The 18,616-nt window shown below is 44.8% G+C and overlaps 1 protein-coding gene across 2 annotated transcripts in view; it reads right to left on the bottom strand.

The window, feature by feature from the left end:
- Positions 1-18,331, bottom strand: part of LOC119174210 (scm-like with four MBT domains protein 2) — a 122,282-nt gene extending 103,951 nt beyond the window's left edge. Inside the window, exons 1-3 of one of the 2 annotated variants that reach the window (XM_037425033.2) lie at positions 18,201-18,331; positions 12,973-13,071; positions 11,611-11,696 (exon numbers count right to left, since the gene is read on the bottom strand). In XM_037425033.2, the coding sequence (XP_037280930.2) occupies positions 11,611-11,696; positions 12,973-13,048 (162 nt within the window). In that variant the 5' untranslated portion in view covers positions 13,049-13,071; positions 18,201-18,331. Of the gene's footprint in view, positions 1-11,610; positions 11,697-12,972; positions 13,072-17,751; positions 18,127-18,200 lie in introns of those variants that run through there. The other variant, XM_075896000.1, reaches the window with a different exon arrangement.
- Between the last annotated feature and the right edge of the window lie 285 nt (positions 18,332-18,616).

Here is an 18,616-nt window from a genome sequence, read left to right as displayed (position 1 = left end):
AAAAATGAAAAAAATTTCGGCAGCGTTCACAATACTACAATGTGACATAATACAATGTTAAACAATTTAAAACATAAGATAACATATCTAGAGAGAATAAATGAGAAACAATTATGTAAGCATGAAATCTTAGAGTCGGCGGTAGTGAAAGGCTTTGTGATTTGTGATCAAAGTGATATCGCCAGGGAGATCGTTCCAAAGCTGGATGGCGTGTGGCAGCGCAGAACAATTAAATGCCCTTGTATTGCCGAAGATGCGGTTGAAACTGCCCTGATTATGAAGCCACCTAGACATGCGCAGTGGGGTTTTCAAAGGTAGTGAATGTAGCCTGTTGTTTTGAACATATCCATGAAGCAGGCATAAAAGAGAAACATACCGGCTAACCTGAAGAGGGTGCAGCGAAAGCTCGAGTTTTATTTTAGTAATACTGGATTTTCATTCGTAACTTCTGGTAATAAAACGAGTGGCATGGTTTTGAACAAGCTTTAAGTTAGTAATTAAGTAGTCTTGATAAGGGGACCAAATGGATGACGCGAATTGTAACTGTGGGTGAATGGGGGTAAGGTACACTAACTTGCGAATGTTAGGTGGCGATTTACGGAGGTTACGACGAGTGTACTCAAGCGTTTGTGATGCTTTAGCACAGAGCAGTAATGTGGGGGCACCATGAAAGATTGTGAGTCAAGTTTATTCCTAGATACACTGAACAAGAGATATGACAGAGTTGTTAGTGACATAGGAAAAATCTGAGTTCGGTTGTTTGTGGGTGAAAAAAATCAGTTTACATTTTCCAGAGTTCAATACCATGAGCCATTTTCGACACCACATATTTAAAGGTTAATGTCATTTTACAGGATGTGGTGATCATCAGAAGATGTTATTTTTCTATAAATGATACAGTCATCAGCGAATAATCTAATACTTGAGGAAATATTATTGGGCAGGTCATTAATGTAAATAAGGAAGAGTAAAGGGCCTAGAAAGCTACCTTGAGGGACTCCGGAAGTTACATCAGCTAAGGGAGACACACAGTTATTAATTACGGTGAATTGTTGGTGAGATGATAAGAAATTTCTAATCCAAGATAAGCTAGCAGAGTCCAGTCCAAGGGAATTTAATTTGGAAAACAATCGACAGTGAGCGACCAGGTCAAAAGCTTTGGAAAAGTCAAGAAAAATGCTATCGGTTTGTAGATTGTTGTCCATGTTAAAGTACAAGTCAGTAGTAAGTTCAAACAATTGCGTATAACATGACATATTTTTACGAAATCCATGTTGATTTATGAAAAAGAAATTATTTGTCTCCAGGTGGCAATAGATGTGCGATGCAATTGTGTGCTCTAGCATTTTACAGGAAATGCAAGTTGGGGAAATGGGGCGGTAGTTGTCTGGTTGATTTTTCTTTCTAACTTTGAATCACAAAATAACCCTGGCCACCTTCCAGTCTTTCGGTAGTTGTCTAATCGACAATGATTGATTAAATATTCTGCAAAGTATTTCACGTGAAAGCGGTAGGGTATTTTTCCATATCTTAGCGTTTAAGTTATTTACACCCGCAGATGTTGATAGAATAAGGTTATTTATGAGGCACGCAACTCCATCCTCAGTGACCGTTATTAGTGTCATATAAGGGTGATTTAAATCTGGAACATAAGGCACGTTTAAGTTATCTTCTTTAGTAAATACAGACAAGAAAAATTTGTTAAACTCGTGTGAGCATTGCTCATCCATTAGTGGTGTACTGTCATCATTAAAAAAACAGATTTGTCATGGTCCAAGTTTACGGTTCATTTCCTGAAGATATGGTTTGCGAGAAATTTCATGGGTTTGAGTGCAAGAGGAAGGGTAGGTCATGTGAATAGTACTTGTTTTTCGCGGAACTTATAGCTGAGGAATATTCTTTCAGGCATGCCTTATACCTTTCCCAGGAAGACGCGCTGGATGAATGTTTGGCTGCTGCGTAGAAGCGCTTCTTTTTATTTCGCTGTTTGCGCAGTGATGAACCGAACCAGGGATTTTTGTTATCGTGAGCAATAGAGATAAGAGGCACATACCTATCCACGAAATCTGATTTTTGTTCTTAAATGCAAGTCTATTTTGAACCACAGACTGCAGAGAGAAATATTGTATAAGAGACTGATGGAAGAAGACCGCTAATTCATTGTTCATGCCCCTGTAGTCCGCTTTATTGTAGTTACAAATGAACTTGGTAGCCATAGAACCTATATTTGGTACCGGTTTGTGGATGGCGAGTTGTAGGAGATTGTGGTCACTAAAACCATCCCAGTATTTGATTGTGCCTATCCTATCAGGGGCGGTGGTTAGCACCAAATCTAGAGTATTAGTACCACGCGTGGGTTTATCTACCACTTGTGGAAAGTTGAAATCCAACGAAAGGTTAACGAAATCAGTTGAAATTTGGCAGGGCGATGATAAAGTGGGCCAGTCGATATTGGGTGAGTTAAAGTCACCGAAAAGGTACACGTGATCGGTAGGACATCTCTTAATTGCGGCCGAGATGCTCTTTCGCAAATCATCTTGAAATAGTGGACTAGCGTCGGGTGTGCGATAGCAAACTCCTATTAGTATGTTCTTGGTGTGAGCCCTACATGCTGCCATTTCCAGATCAGAGAACGTATCAATTACGAATGATGCGATGTCGTTCTTAAAGGCCAGCAGTACCCTCATCCTCTCCTTTGTGTGCGGTCATGCCTGTAAATGGTGTAGTCCTTATCAAACAGCAATTCCTTGTCCCCTTTTACGAAAGACTGCGACGCCAACACGGCCCTGAAGGCGCCACTGCTCCGATCTCCGCCGACACGGTCACCAGCTGTTTGGTAGCGTAGGTTTCTCAGCTCACGACTGCTTCTGCGCAGAGCTGATAGACGAGCGGACGAGACGTCGGTGAGTTAAACAAGGTTTATGTACAGCATATATACAGAGGCGTTACAAATTCGGCACTGGGGCCGACAGCTTAGAGACCCGAAGAGCCGAGCTCTCTTCTCTGACACACATGTCTACTGCTCGCGACGCGCCGCAGGGCTTCTTTTATATGCGCCGGGTGGATTCTTTGAGTAACCAAATGTCCAACCAGAAGCGCCGCTGGTCGTGAGGTCAGAATCCTCCAATGGGGTCGCCGCTGGGCCGCGTCATTCTCATCGAATCTGGAGCCGCTGCACTGCAGGTGGCTGCACACAAGGACGAGTGACGTCGCCACGCATTGCGTCAGACTCGCCAGACAGGAAGGCGCCGATTGCTTGCTCGACGGGCTCGCTTGCTGAGGTGACTCACTGTGCGTGCGCGGCAGAGAGGCACCGCCGCGTGATGACGCCGTTGAGTTGTTCGCATCAGGCGGGCTCGCGGGCTGGCCTTGACACAGATTGCGTTTTTCAGAGGCATGGACGTTCGCTGTGGACTCGCAGGCATAACAGCACCCCCGCCGCCAGACAATGTGCCGGAAAGACGAGCTGCTTCCACGTGGCTCGGATGTCAGGTGTGCTCGTTCTCCAGGTCCCTCCAGGTTTGCCTCCAGGGCCATGGGGAGAATGCAGCTCCAGATTCTGTTCCGAGAACACATCCAATTCTTGAGGACGGATCCCAGCTCCACTGGCTTGTCACCACAACTTGTCGACCAGCTTCGCTCGTCTCTTCTGACGATTTTTGGTTTCAGCACTTGTAGATGGTTCTGCAACTTGTCAAGAACCGTTCGACAACAGACAACACACGACACAAGCAAGTGCCCTCGGTCACCCGACAGAACACCAGACAAAGTATAGTACAACATATACCTAGCTACGTGTATATCGGAATTTCGTTCCCTCTACATCAAGAGGCACATGTGGGACACAAGACTCTTAAAATGAGAGCTCAATTTTTCTTTTTTCCATGTACAACAACGTAACGAATTAGAATAGAACATAAAGTTGGCTCCTTGAGCTCATTCTGGACGAGAGCGCTCAGCTAAGGCCGTGATGAGGACAAAATTTTGCTCCGAATCGCCAGCGAGAAACGAAAAGGTGAAGAAGGTACTAACTTAACGCACGACTCAACGCGTCCGCATTAGCATTTAGCTTTCCTTTTTTGTAGCGAACGTCAAAGTTGTGCTGTTGGAGTATCATGCTCCACCTCAGTAACCGGACACTTTTAGGCGACATGTTATTTAACCAGGTTAGAGGACAGTGGTCCGTTTCGACCACAAACCTCGAACCGGAGACATAACAAGCTAGCTTTTGAACAGCCCACACGAGGCAAGCGCATTCCTTTTCAGAGGTACTGTATGCCTCTTCCCTGCCGCTGAGTTTTCGACTTAAGTACAAAACTGGCCATTCGTTACCAGCCCTGTCTTCCTGGCACAATACAGCTCCCATGCAGCGATCACTCGCGTCGCATTGAATCACAAATCTTTTAGAGAAATCGGGTGCCATGAGAACAGGCTTTTTGCTTAGGGCCTGTTTTAGCTGGCGAAACGCATTCTCCTTTTCTGAGTCCCATACTACTTTAACCGGCTCGGATTTTCGAAGTGCGTCAGTTAGAGGGCTGGCCATGCTAGAGTAATTTTGCACGTAATGCTGATAGTATCCAGCCAGGCTCAAGAATACCCTTATCTCAGATTTTGTGGTTGGTCGTGGATAGTTCACGACGGCGGCTACCTTAATTTCTGAAGATCTAGGCCGGCCACGCCCAACAACGTGCCCCAGGTAAGACACCTCGCCGCACCCTAGGTGACATTTGATAGGTTTCACGGTAAGACCAGCCTCTTTCAACCTGTTCAGCACGACGCGTAAATGCTCGACATGTTCTTCCCAGCTGTTTGAGAAGATGGCGACATCGTCAAGATACGGCAGAGCGAAATCAGAGAGGCCTTTAAGAACGCGGTCCATTAAGCCTGAAAAACAAAAGGGCGCATTTTTCAATCCAAACCTCAGCTTAAGTGGACGATACGTTCCGAATGGAGAAACAAATGCGGCATAGCGGCTAGCACGCTCCGTAAGGGGGACTTGCCAATACCCTCGCACGAGGTCTAACGTGGAAATATAGCTAGACTGTGACACAGTTTCCACCCTTTCCTCCAGGTTTGGTATCGGGTAAGTTTGGTCTCGAGTTATGGCGTTAAGACGCCGATAATCGATGCATGGCCTCGGATCTTTTCCTGGCGCTTGAACCAATATTAGAGGGGATGTATAGTCACTCTCGCCTGGTACTATAACTCTCAACTCCAGTATTTTATCGATCTCCTCTTTTATGATCTGCTTTTGCACAGGAGAACAACGATACGGCTTGCTACGGATTGCCTCCTCACAAGTTAGCTCGATATTGTGTTTGATCACGGTCGTGTTTCCGGGATGGTTCGAAAACACATCTTGAAACTCGGAAACAATCCTTCTCAGGTCCTCCTTCTGGACTTCACTTAACCTAGGCTCTAGGTTCAACTGCTCCAAGATTACCTACGATCTCCTTTTGATTACATCACTAGAACTCAAAATTTCTTCTCCCTCTTCCTCTGAAGCATTCAACAGCAGATTTACGACTGCTTGACGTTGAACGTATGGTTTCATCAAGTTACTGTGGTAAATTTTGTTTGGCCGCCTTCCTAATTTCACTTCATAATTGGTATCAGAAAGCTTCGATATTACTTTGGCGGGCCCTTCCCAATGAACCTCAAGCTTGTTCTTTTTGGACGGCCGCAGCAGCATTACCTGACTACCAACTTCAAAAGCACGCTTCTTCGCCGATTTGTCGTAGTACTCCTTCGACAACACTTGTGCAGCCTTCAGGTGGCTTTCCACTAGATCTTTCGTTCTTCCAAGCCGCTGAAGGAGGTCTAGAACATACGCAACTACATTAGGGTCCTCATCGAAACCCTCCCAGGACTCGCGGAGCATCCGCAATAGTGTTCTCAAACTCCTGCCATAGACAAGCTCTGCAGGGCTAAAACCAGTGCTCTCATGAGGAGCTGATCTCAAAGCGAACATAGCGGGAGGAATACACGCTTCCCAGTCGCATTTGTGCTCGTAGCAAAGAGCTCTCAGTATCCGTTTCAGAATGGAATGCATACGCTCTACCGCATTAGATTGCAGGTGATGGATCGAGCTGTGCACTACTTTTATTCCACATTTATCCATAAAGGTAGAGGTATGGCAGCTGGTGAAGACACTACCATTGTCGCATTGGATTTCTGAAGGAAATCCGACGCATGCAAATATGGACAGCAGTGCATCCACGACATGAGGGGAATTGAGCTCCTTAAGTGGTATCGCTTCCGGAAATTTTGTGGCTACACAGAGAGCCGTCAGGATGTACCGAAAACCTTGCCTTGACTCTAGCAATGGCCCGACGATATCAATCACTAGGCGCCGAAAAGGTTCGGTGATAATTGGCACAAGCTTCATGGGTGCCTTCCACTTGTCCGTGGATTTCCCCGCTCTCTGACAAGTGTCGCATGAGCGTACAAAGTCTTCGATGTCCTTCCAGCATTTCGGCCAATAAAACTCAAGGGAAACTCTAGCCTTGGTCTTCTTTATGCCGAGATGCCCTGCTCATGTGTTGTCATGCGCCAGTTTCAATAGTTGGCGAAAATACTTCTCTGGCACCAAGAGCTGCTCATACTTGCGACCTTGCGCATTTGTGTAGCTCCGATACAAAAGCCCTGCTTTCTCAAAAAAAGAAACATTGTTTTTCTTTTTCCCCAAGTTTACGCTTTCCATTAGCGCTTTTATCGAGAGGTCCTCACGCTGCTCTCGAATGAGCGTTTCTCGAACAACCCTTGACAGCTCACTCCAACTTTCCGCTACAGGCGAGAGCGTTGCACCCCTCTCGCTCTGACTCAATGGCGCCATGTCATCTCCCCCTGCTACGGAAACCACGCCGGTCTCTTCGGCGACGGGCCGCTCGAGTGACTGGTCACATGACTCGTACGGTAAATTTCCTCTCTGAGGTACCGTCGACTCGCCGCCAAGGTCACTTGAAAGTTCACAGCATTGAACAAGATCAAGCTCCTGGGAAAGCTTCCGAACTTGCGATCGCGTGAGGGCCATGTACGCTAAGTTGGGGAAGAACGATTTACCCTGCTCTTTGAGAAGCTGCTCTGAGTTGTTAAAGAAAAGATGAGGAAAACGATCGGGAAGCACGGCAGACACCAGCCACTTTGGTGCGAAGCTTACCGAACGGGCCTTCAATGACAACCGTAGCGATTGGTAAGCAAGCACTCTGCTCCTCGGCGACTTGCCTAATCCACGCGCATTCTCCTGTAAAGTCATCCGGAGACACCAATGAAGGATGGACAACGTCCATGGTTGCCGCTGAGTCTCTAAGTGCTCGACACGTTATCCCATTCACCCTAATTTCTTGGAGATACGGCTCTAACAACCGCATGTTCTTTTCCGATTCTCGGAGTGTTGACTTTTGCTTACAGTTTATCGCGATGTGCCCTTCCTTTTTGCAGTTGTAGCAGATTAGCGGCTTCCGTGATTCAAACGCCCGTGTGGTATCAGTGTGTTGTTTAGGAACCTCACTCAATTTCTCCGCTTCCGTTTGCCCTTCCCCTACAGTGTCCTTCGTAAGAGACGGGTTTTTCTTGAAATTACGGTGTGGAGCGGGTTTCCGTTGATCAGGTTTTTTTGAAAAGCCCTCTTTTCTTTCATCCTTTTCAACGCGCACTGCCCTGCTATGCAACTTTCGGCGAGTATAATACTCCTCAGCTAACTCTGCTGCCTTGTTTAGCTGTACTTCACCAAGTCTGTCCTGCAGCCACAGCTTGACATCCTCCTCGATGCAGCGGTAGAATTGCTCCAATGCAATGCATTCTACCACTTTATCGCGGTCGTCATAAACACCTTCGCCCTTGAGCCATTCAATTAAATCGGCTTTAAGACGAAACACGAAGTCAACGTGTGACTCATTCCCCTTTTTAGCATACCGCAACCTTTGCCTGAAAGCCTCGAGTGACAACTTATAACGTCGCAAGAGCACTTCCTTAACCTCGTCACAGCTCTCAAATGCTTCCCTCGACAAGCAAGTTATCGCGTCGGACACTTCGCCGGGAAGAAAGCTAACAGGTTTCGCGCCCAAAGAGACCGCTCTAAAGCATTTCGCTCACACACGTGTTCAAACTTGACGAGATACTTTGCCATGTCCTCGCCTACTACGAACGGTGGCAGTTGGTCGCAAATTCTCTGACCGCTGACCTGAAATGTCGCAGAAGCTACGCTAGGCACCTGCGAACACTGTGGGATTGCCAATTCTATTCGTTTCAACTCGAGGCGCTCCTGTCTCTCGGCCTCCTCGCGCTCGCGAGGTTCGCGCCTTTCAGCTTCTTCACGTTCGCGAATTTCTCGCCTTTCAGCTTCTTCACGTTCGCGAGCTTCTCGCCTTTCATCTTCTTCACGTTCGCGAGCTTCTCGCCTTTCGGCCTCCTCGCGGCGTGCTTTGATATCCACCCAGGCCTCATCGACTTCCTCAGCCGACATTCCTTCATACTTCATGATCTCAAGGATCGCTTGCTTTCGTTTCGCACGGCACAAAGTAATGCAGAGTTCCTCAGAAATTTCTATGAGCTCCTTAACTTTAAGGTTCTCCATCGTTCACACTAGCCTCTTGCTGTTTGCGCCTGTTAAGAATCAACTTGCCGTACCCACTATAAGCCTACTAGGAAGAATCGCAAGCAATTTTTAACATTCCCGTGTTTACCCCCTCCGCATTAACTTTGGTTTCAAAGCACTTCGACTTTGCTTGAAACGATCAAAGCTCACTCTAATGCTTCACACAGCCCTTCTCTAAACTACTATAACCTGAGCTAGAGTAGTCTGGTGAACTGAGGGGAAAACATCAGGCACTCACCGCATCGATGTCGCTGACGCCGGCCGGTCCCGCTGCTGCCAACCACTGTTACGAAAGACGGCGACCCCAACACGGTCCCGAAGGCGCCACTGCTCCAATCTCCGCCGACACGGTCACCAGCTTTTGGTAGCGTAGGTTTCTCAGCTCGCGACTGCTTCTGCGCAGAGCTGATAGACGAGCGGACGAGACGTCGGTGAGTTAAACAAGGTTTATGTACAGCATATATACAGAGGCGTTACAAATTCGGCACTGGGGCCGACAGCTTAGAGACCCGAAGAGCCGAGCTCTCTTCTCTGACACACATGTCTACTGCTCGCGACGCGCCGGAGGGCTTCTTTTACATGCACCGGGTGGATTCTTTGAGTAACTAAATGTCCAACCAGAAGCACCGCTGGTCATGACGTCAGAATCCTCCAATGGGGTTGCCGCTGGGCCGTGTCATTCTCATCGAATCTGGAGCCGCTGCACTGCAGGTGACTGCACCCAAGGACGAGTGACGTCGCCACGCATTGCGCCAGACTCGCCAGACAGGAAGGCGCCGATTGCTTGCTCGACGGGCTCGCTTGCTGAGGTGACTCACTGTGCGTGCGCGGCAGAGAGGCACCGCCGCGTGATGACGCCGTTGAGTTGTTCGCGTCAGGCGGGCTCGCGTGCTGGCCTTGACACAGATTGCCTTTTTCAGAGGCATGGACGTTCGCTGTGGACTCGCAGGCATAACACCCCGATATTAGGGCATGACCAAGTCTCTGTAAGTGCTACGACCATTGGACAGCCGTCATCAAAAAAGGATGAAACTAGGTCGCATTTGGGCAGAAGACTTCTGATGTTGGTGAATAAAACTGATAGCAGAAAAGTGGAGGTGGGTTTCGAAAGTCCACTATGACCGCACTTATACGTCTTTCTCTCTAGCTATCGTGAAGAGCAATAATCTACAAGGTTTAGCTTTTCCCTTGGCAAATTCCAGCAATTTCCTTTTTGCTTGGCGTGTTGAGGGTGAAAAGTCTTCGCTTATTCCGAATTTTGAACCTTTTAATTTGCGGGCAGAAGCCAGAATGCTTTGCTTGTTCATGAAGACGGTCATCTTTGCTATTATAGGCCGACACTGGTATGGAGCAAAGCGACCTAATCTATGTACCCTATCAAAGTGTGAACCAGTCATTGTGATGTCAAGATTTTGGGAACAGAAAGTTATGATCTTTAGTTCAGCCTCCGTCCAATCTTCCTTCTCATCATGTTCAATGTCAAAAAAAAGTATATTGGAACGTCGCATTATTTAAGATTATGCATATTTATTTAGGCCTAACAACGGTACACAGCGGGAATGTAATGCCACATGCCAAGGCTTAAACACCAAGGCACTTGAAAAGACTGAAGTGTCAAAATGTGGAAGGCAAATAAATAAATAGAGAAAGCTTAATGACTGGGTGAGGATTTGTGTTTTAAAAACTTAAACTCGTGAGACAAGCAAGCAGATTTATGGCATTTAAGTTGCCTGTTCTGTGTCACTCAATTTCACAAGCTTGCCTTTAGAAACGTGTGCAAGAGACAGGTGTGGGGAGTAATAGTAATCATTTGTAGCATTTTACATGCCAAAGCCACCATGCGTACGATTGTATGAGGCACACTGTAGCGGAAGGCTCATAAAAATTTAACCGCCCAGTGTTCTTCGACGTGCACCTGAATCTAAGCACATGGGTCTCTAGCACTTTTGCCTCCAATAGAAATGAGACCGCCACATAAAAGGATCGAATTTAAGCCTTTCAGGACAGCAGATGAGCACCATAACCGACGTCTGACTTGGCAAATGAATGCGGAGACCCTTGAAGACAACCGTGAACGGCTACATGTGAGGTGCAAGCACCCCCACACAAGGCAGCAAAGGTTTAAAATAAAAAGAAAGATTGATGCAGTTCAGGTAATGTAACGACAAAGAAATAGATCAACAGCTGCAAGGAGTTACTGACAAAAGCTGACACAGATTATAAGAGATAATGTGGTTAGCCAGTGAAGAAGTCAAGAAAAATATTACAAGTGAATAATAAAACAGGTACATGGATGATTTCTGACACAAAACAGGGAATAACACAGAATAACACAAGACACGCTGCAACTGTCTAAAGTACAGCAAAAACTATTACACCGAATTCGTCATTTCTGCCACGCAATAGCTCATTTTGCATTGGCAGTGAAAAGTGCCTTATCGTGTATAGCACTCTAAAAAAAAATGCAACAACTCTCAGTTGAAGTCGGGCAGCAGGCTATACGTAAACTTCTGCGTGCAAGGTGCCTTCGGAGTGATGCTTTATGGCAATGTAAGGAAGGTGGCAGCGACAGCAACAGCTGAAACTAGCCGACTGTTACGACAGAGTGACATGGACGAACAAAATCAAAGGAAGATTAAGTGGTTGCAGTCCTTGTGGATAATAAGTGGGGTCATTTCCATCAAGGTGCAAAATTAATTTGCGAAGCTGAAATGTGAAGGTAATAAGCAGGAATATTCTTACATTCTCCCTCGGGTTGTACAGATAAATGTGCAGGTTATGTGCAAAGGTGGACTACAAGACATGAAAAAATATGGTACTGCAGACCTTACCACAAGTTTACTCAAAATTCAAGGCTTCACTACTGCGGCATGTCGCCTAAGCGAGCAATCCTGATTGACGGCCCTGTCCATTTCCTTACGTCCTCTGCTTACACTGTGCCCAAATTCATTGCGACATTACTCCAGTAATTACAATCAGGCATCCGGAGCAGCAATTGCGGCAGGCATACTCACGTGGGCGAACGCTGTAGCTGGTACGGCTTCACTCTGCGTGCTCTCCAAGTAGTCGTCCCAGTGGAACTCGGCCTCTCCATCATCCTCTGCACACATCAATGCCCAGCACTCAAACATGAATAATTGAAAACACGAATGTTATGTGGCACAGCTAAGTCATAATCCTGAGCTCAACAGCTGCCACTGCAAAGAAAGGGCTAAGAAACCTCATCAATAAACTTTGTTTAGTTGACGAGCCACAAAAAAATGAAAAAACCCTGTTGTGCCAACGGAACGTCTCGAATGCGAACGATCCCATTCACATCACAGAAGGCCCTCAATGAAATGTGTTAACCAGTTCTATGGCTTGATTGAAAGAAACACTCCTTTCTGCAGTATAATTTTGAAAGCGATGCTAGCGACAACTGTTATACAAGCTTCCTTGCTTGAGAGACAATTTGATCTGCATCATTTAAATGGCGTCAAGCATTGCCAATGGCGGCCTGTCCAGACCCAGAGATTCTTAGCACCTTGCATATGAACCGGTAATATAAGTACCATGGGAGGTCTGCAGTGCTAGTACCTACATGTGCCATTTAAATTATCATCGTCATCATCAGCCTGACTACGCCCACTGCAGAACAAAAGCCTCTCCCATGTTCTGCCAGTAAGCACAGGACCGAGTTGACTGGCAGGAGATGGGAGAGGCCATCATCCTGCAGTGGATGTAGTCAGGCTGATGATGATTTAACTGCAAACCTTCTATGGTACTTAAGTTACTGGTTAACATATGCATGCTATATATGCCATTACCAGCCTCACCCTTTGTACCCCCTCTTAATCTCAAACAGAATATTGACTACACTGTCAAATCCACATAGCCCTTCATTTTGTTGCTGAACATTATGCTTAAAAACTTTTGTCTATTCCTTTACTCATGGTCTTGGATTTGCCAGAATAACAGTCTTAGAGCTTCAGGTTTCCACTAATATTCTCTAGAGTTGAAGGGACCCCAAAACAGTTATCACAATTTTTTGACAAGTTCACTAAGCCACTAGCACAGGTGCAACGAATCAAGTTATGTGCTTTGCCTAGACGTGCATAATTTATTAGAATTTTATCAACCCTCAGCTATGCCAACACATCCAGGTTTCCTCAAATTATAGTGCCAATCATGCACTCTAATAACATAACATAAATAACAAAAAACATAAATTGAAAAAAATAAGATCATTTTATAAACATAAATAGCAACATAAATTGAAAAAAAAAAATTATCATTTCAGGTATGTTCCAGCCATATTCACTTGCTGAAATGAACAGCTCTACTATCATAAACCAATGAGTGAGCGAAGAACAGGAAAAGTGATAAGACATTTATACCAATGCTCCCTGTGAGGCTTTGCCTCTTGTGAGGACTGCCCTCCCTCTTGGGCAAAATCGGCACCTTGCCGCTCATGGCCGCTGGTGCCGCTTTTCCTCCTGCGGATGGCAAGACGGCATGCAACGTGTTACGGGGGCCGTAAAAATAATGGGCAAATGAATGTGTTTTGGTATGCCATTGCACCACACTAGTAATTTGCCACAGGCCCAGCTGGCAAAGCATACATCACAATGCATATAAGCAAGGCTCGTACTGCATAGGTAAACTGACCACTGGTCACTAAAAGTAGGAGATTGAATTCCAAGGAAAGACAAACGCATGAGAGTAAGACAGAAAATTAGGTTGGAAGAATAGATTAAAGAAGTTTGCAGGTGTAACGTGGCAGCAGAAAGCACAAGACCGGGTTGATTGGTGGAACATGGGAGAGGCCCTTATGCTGATAAGGGCATAGTCGGGGAAGATGGGACAAGTCCACGGACACCATGAATGCTCATTTGGAATATCAAAGGGACATTAAAGTGAGCATTGAACAAGTTTAGACAGGCTACTGTTTAGAACTACATTGTCATTAACATGTTCATCACAGGCTAATATATGGGAAATAGAAGCGCCAAAATTATAGTACGTGAATGTCACTGTGATGTCACGAATCTCGGTCTTTTCACGTATTTTGGTCACAGCGCTTAAATGAAATTTCCTGGAACCCCCTGTTAAAATACTCGGGTCCTTCAGACCATTTTAACACTTTCAAATGCACGCATTTCTACAGTGTACAGTTCTGAATGCACTACAGTGACAGCACCCCAGTTGCGTCGAGTGCAGCTGCACGAACAACTATTTCAATGCTGCAATGTCTATCCAACTGCCGATACCACTAGAATGGACTTTAAAAAGATCATAATAACTATCTTAACATACAACACATACCACTAATAAGAAAGAAGATTGGGAACATAGGCACTGAATATGGTTCTAACTTAACTCACTGTTATGTCAAAATATGATGGCTAACCTGGCTGGACACTTTGTTGCTGTTGACAGTCAAGTCCACAATGCTTCTCTTGCTTTTACAAGACGTTCAAAATTTGTCAGAACTTAGTAGTTTGAACTAGTGGTGTTTATTTCTTGTACTGCTTGTTTAAAAAAAGCTTCCCAAATTGCGATCAAGAATCCATTTCCACATACTTTTAGGAAAGCATACACAGCAGCACGGCTTATTAACAATATATTTCCAATATGCCCAAGGGTGGAGAAGATGGCCACGCGTGCACCACTCTCCGAAACCTCGTCGTCATCCACAATGCTGCTTTTTTCTTCAATATGGTCATATATTATAAGCATTTTCATAAGATATATTGCTTTCATGTTGCACAACATAGACAAATGAGCAAATGACACCAATAAAGTTTATGCAAACACACTCAGAACACTGAGTAATTCAGGTGATTCAAGATAACAGGCAAAAAATACCTTTCTTTTATCTCACTGCTGCCAACAATACTATTTAATTACTACAGTTTGTATAACCCCTTTCCCATTCACAGAACATATGTTAAAATGCACTAGGTTATCTGAATTTTTATTTGTGCAACGGTGGTGGTGCATATGCTACTATACGGTTGGCACTGCAGCGGAGGCAAGCTCTAAATTGATTCTCACCAGCAGCAGCTCAACGTACAGGGCTGACCACTGTTACACGGAACACATGAGCATATTGACCAAGATTTTCAATACTCCTTGTGACTCACAAATAGAAATGGCCCTGTGCTCGCCTGCTCCCTCTAACAGCAGCCAACACTGCATGTTGAAATCAGATAAACTGCAGTAAAATTGTTGGCCGAGCAAATTGCCACATTGTGAAACAAAAAAATCTAACGGACCAAGCAATAAAAAACTGTGGGACATGATGCTCTGCCTTGCAAATTAAGCTTACTTTGGAAGAAGGGCGACTGCACAACAGAAAAAAAGAAACGGTGTGTATGAATGCTGAAAACAATTAGGAAAGAAAACAAAATTGGCACTGCAAATGTTGTCAAAAGACGATAGTTTTGTGTCTGAAGAGAGTGAACAAAACGTTTATGTGATGTTCTATGCGAGAAAATTAGTGAATTGTATTTTAGAGAGCCTCGATCCGTGCAGCGAAGATGAACGAGTGCATCGAGGCACGTTAGACACGAGTGCTATCTTCGAAAACGAAGGAAGGCGTGCGCCCCCGTCTTGGAGGCAATAAGATGTAGAACACAAAGCGACGGGCAGGTGCCACCACTGTGTGGTCTTAGCAAAGCGTTCGAAACACTTGCCTTTTTGAGCATCGCGTTGCATTGTCAGGACAGTGTGATTAACACTACGGTCCTTAGAATTACTTACGTGTGCCTTCTCTAATATAAAGACACACAAACAAAATATTGACGTGTAGTTATGGTGCCTCGGATATGCGCAATAATTGCTTTTTAATTCACAATTGCACAGATATGATTGCTGAAACTTGACCAATATTGTTGGGTGCTGCGAATGGGGTTGGCCGTTTGGGGTATCGTTTGGTGCCGTATGGGGTATCGTTACGACGGACAAACAGACAGAGACAGACAGACCAAAATTTTTCCGTCTATCGTCTATAAAAAGAACTGTGGTTGAAGCCCTTTGATTAAAACACAATTAGAATGAGCCTGTCCCCTCTGGTAAACCTTCAGGTGCCATCCATAAGTGACGTGTTACTTACTGAACATGACGTAACACATGCCTTCATGCATTCTGTTAAACCCGTTTATTTATTAACGGTCCCGACCTGGGAGTCGCCCGCTGCGCGCGCCTTGCAGGACCACAATAAAGTTTCGCAACCAACCTCCAACTCGTTTATTTGCTGTGATGCCATTACGCCAACCGCTATAAGCCACAAACATGATAAAGACACGACAGTGAGAATAATGCACAGGTTTGCTGTTAATAGCATTGGTGTCACCAGGGAAGTTAGACTTTGTAGTTTACCTAACACATTATTGATTCTTCATTCAAGTTTGCTTGTGAGAGTTATTCCCACCACTTTAATTTTTTTTTTCTGCAAAGTTCTAGTGAAAGAATGGTAATGCATGCTGGTCAGCATTACTAGCCTGAGGTCCAACAGCCATTCTAAACGTTTCACTGAGCTGGTCACATACAAAAAAACAATAAAAAATATACAACTATTACCCCCCCCCCTTTTTTTTTGCTTTCCACCTTTATCAATTATGCAACTGTTTCTGTCAGGAATCAGCCCAAAACCAGAGATATTTCGATCCGACTTCCACTCTTTGCTGAGGGTGCAGATGCATAATGGTAACATACCACATAGCTGCCATTAATATACATATAATGGTAAATCTTAAATATTGACATATGGGCGTCACACAGGCACCATCGAATGCTATCCCTCCCCAACCAGAATCAATTTTTTTTTTCTTTCTGCATCTCGGGCAAATCAGTTAATCAAGATAAAGAAATACAATACCAATCAGCCTTGATTGCAAAAAAAAAAAGTGCCCCATCTGGCCCCGATATTTCACCTCACTAATAAATTTATATCTATAGGTTCCAGTCCCAACATACCTGATTGTAGCTATTATCTCATTGGCTGATGTATGGGATATCACTAGTGAAAGTAAATGCTTTGACTTACTTTCAGGAAGATACTAGGATTGTATACACCAACACCTTTGGAAAAGTTAATTTATTAGCTTACATACTTATTACCATCATTTTTTGAACATGGCGGATGTTTTACATGATTTATCATAATTTACTTCACCATGACTTCATGTTAAGTTAGCAGATCAAACTTCACTGATGTGCATTTCATTTATGCTGAGAAGTTCCAAACACTTGTGACTTCTGAAACATACAATGTGCATACATGTCAAACACAGTACACATCATGTGACTTCAGTAAATCTTCATTTGGCGCGTTTCGATAGATACACAAATAATCTCCAATTCATAAATTATTAGAGCAAACAAGGCACTGTTGTGGTTGAAAAAGGGCAATATTCTCGCTAGACATTTGCAGATATTTGTTGTGTATGATGCCTTTTGCCACAGATGACGCACATTAACAGTCACTAAAGGAAATGAATAGTTATTAGTACTTAGCTTATCAAAATAGCAGTGCCACTTATCTCTCTCTCTTTTTTTTCTCTGGTACCATATATTGCATAGATATTGTCTATATTGATATATATTGTATATTGTAAGAGGCGGTACGCTTATCAGCAATCAATTCCGCGCAGTTCGTGCTAGAACAATGTTTCAAAAAAAAAAGACAGCTGACGTTATTCAGATCTGTTTTCGCAGTACTGACCGATTAAAAGGGCTAGCTGTTTAGAACAAAGCACCAACAAAACACGGCGCTGATACGACGCACATTTCGGCTAATAATGATAGTAATCATAAAGACGAGTGAATTAGCCTGACCAAACAAATACGACGACCGCAACCCATTGTTGGAAAAAGCGCGCCCCAGAATAACGGATACCACAGGGAAAAAAATTCCGCAAGGATTTTTCAGGACAGCACGTGCGACGCGATTAAGCGAGGTCTATTGCGGGCTCAAATTTAAGAACGCTAAACAGTGAACACTTCGACACACTACGCCGACGCGATAAATGCGTCAGAAAGCAGCTGGACGGGAACTCGAACGCAGAATGCGTAATCGCGATGCAAGCGCACGGCGTATTCAAAGCGCATATCGTACGTCAGTCCACGGCCGTTTTTCCATCATTTCATCAACGATGCGCGTACAATTTTACCTTTCACCCTTCACAAGTGGGAAATTCGCAGTTGCCGGGACGTGACGACGACGAGGGGCCGAGGAGAGATGATGTTGGGGAAAACACAAACAAACAAAAAGTTGGAAGTGCATCGATCACGCTAAATGTGGAAATAAATAACCACCCGAAAAATTCCGATTAAATGCTTCGGTTTTGAAACGATCGACTCGAATACAAGGCCTGCGAAGAAGGCCGAGGCATTACGTCAATTTTTAAACTTCGAAATTCCTCCGCACTCGGCCGCTGAATATGGAACATTAGAACGCGGAACGAAGTAGCAGCTGACGATACCGTGATCGGCGATAAAGAAAGAAGAAGCGTGCAATAAAGTATCTGCTCCGCTCGGACAGCATGCCGCCAAATACGACACAAGGATCGTCGCTAACGTATAACGAGAAGGCCGTGAAGAGATAAAAATAACTGTTCACCTGGAGATTTATGCGGGCTTCAAATTCGCTGAAATCGCAGTCGCGCAGGCAGTTCCAGCAGTCGACCGTCACGCACTGATCCAGAAACAGCGAGTGGCACAGCGGCACAGCAGCGCCAGCACTGCATTTTTTTTTTTTTCTTTTTTTGGTACTCGACTCAAGCTTCAAATCAAAACCGAAACTATTTGGAACCGAACGACAAAACAACTTCTGGAACACACGCGAGACCGGTAAATTCGAACGCTACGACTTGTTTTATTGTGATGAGGCTCGCGTACGCCATTCATTTCATGTTCATTTGCTCTTTTTCCTGCGTCCTGTTGTTCAAGTGAGTGGCTATGACCATGCTACTATGGCCTCAGCTTACCGTGCGTCATTGATAAAGCTACAGTTATCATCGTCATGGACCGACAAGC

Source organism: Rhipicephalus microplus, chromosome 5 (genome assembly GCF_043290135.1).
Source record: "Rhipicephalus microplus isolate Deutch F79 chromosome 5, USDA_Rmic, whole genome shotgun sequence".
Lineage (NCBI taxonomy): Eukaryota > Metazoa > Arthropoda > Arachnida > Ixodida > Ixodidae > Rhipicephalus > Rhipicephalus microplus.
Note: the sequence above shows the minus strand (reverse complement) of the source record. Positions and strands in the feature narration are given on the sequence as shown.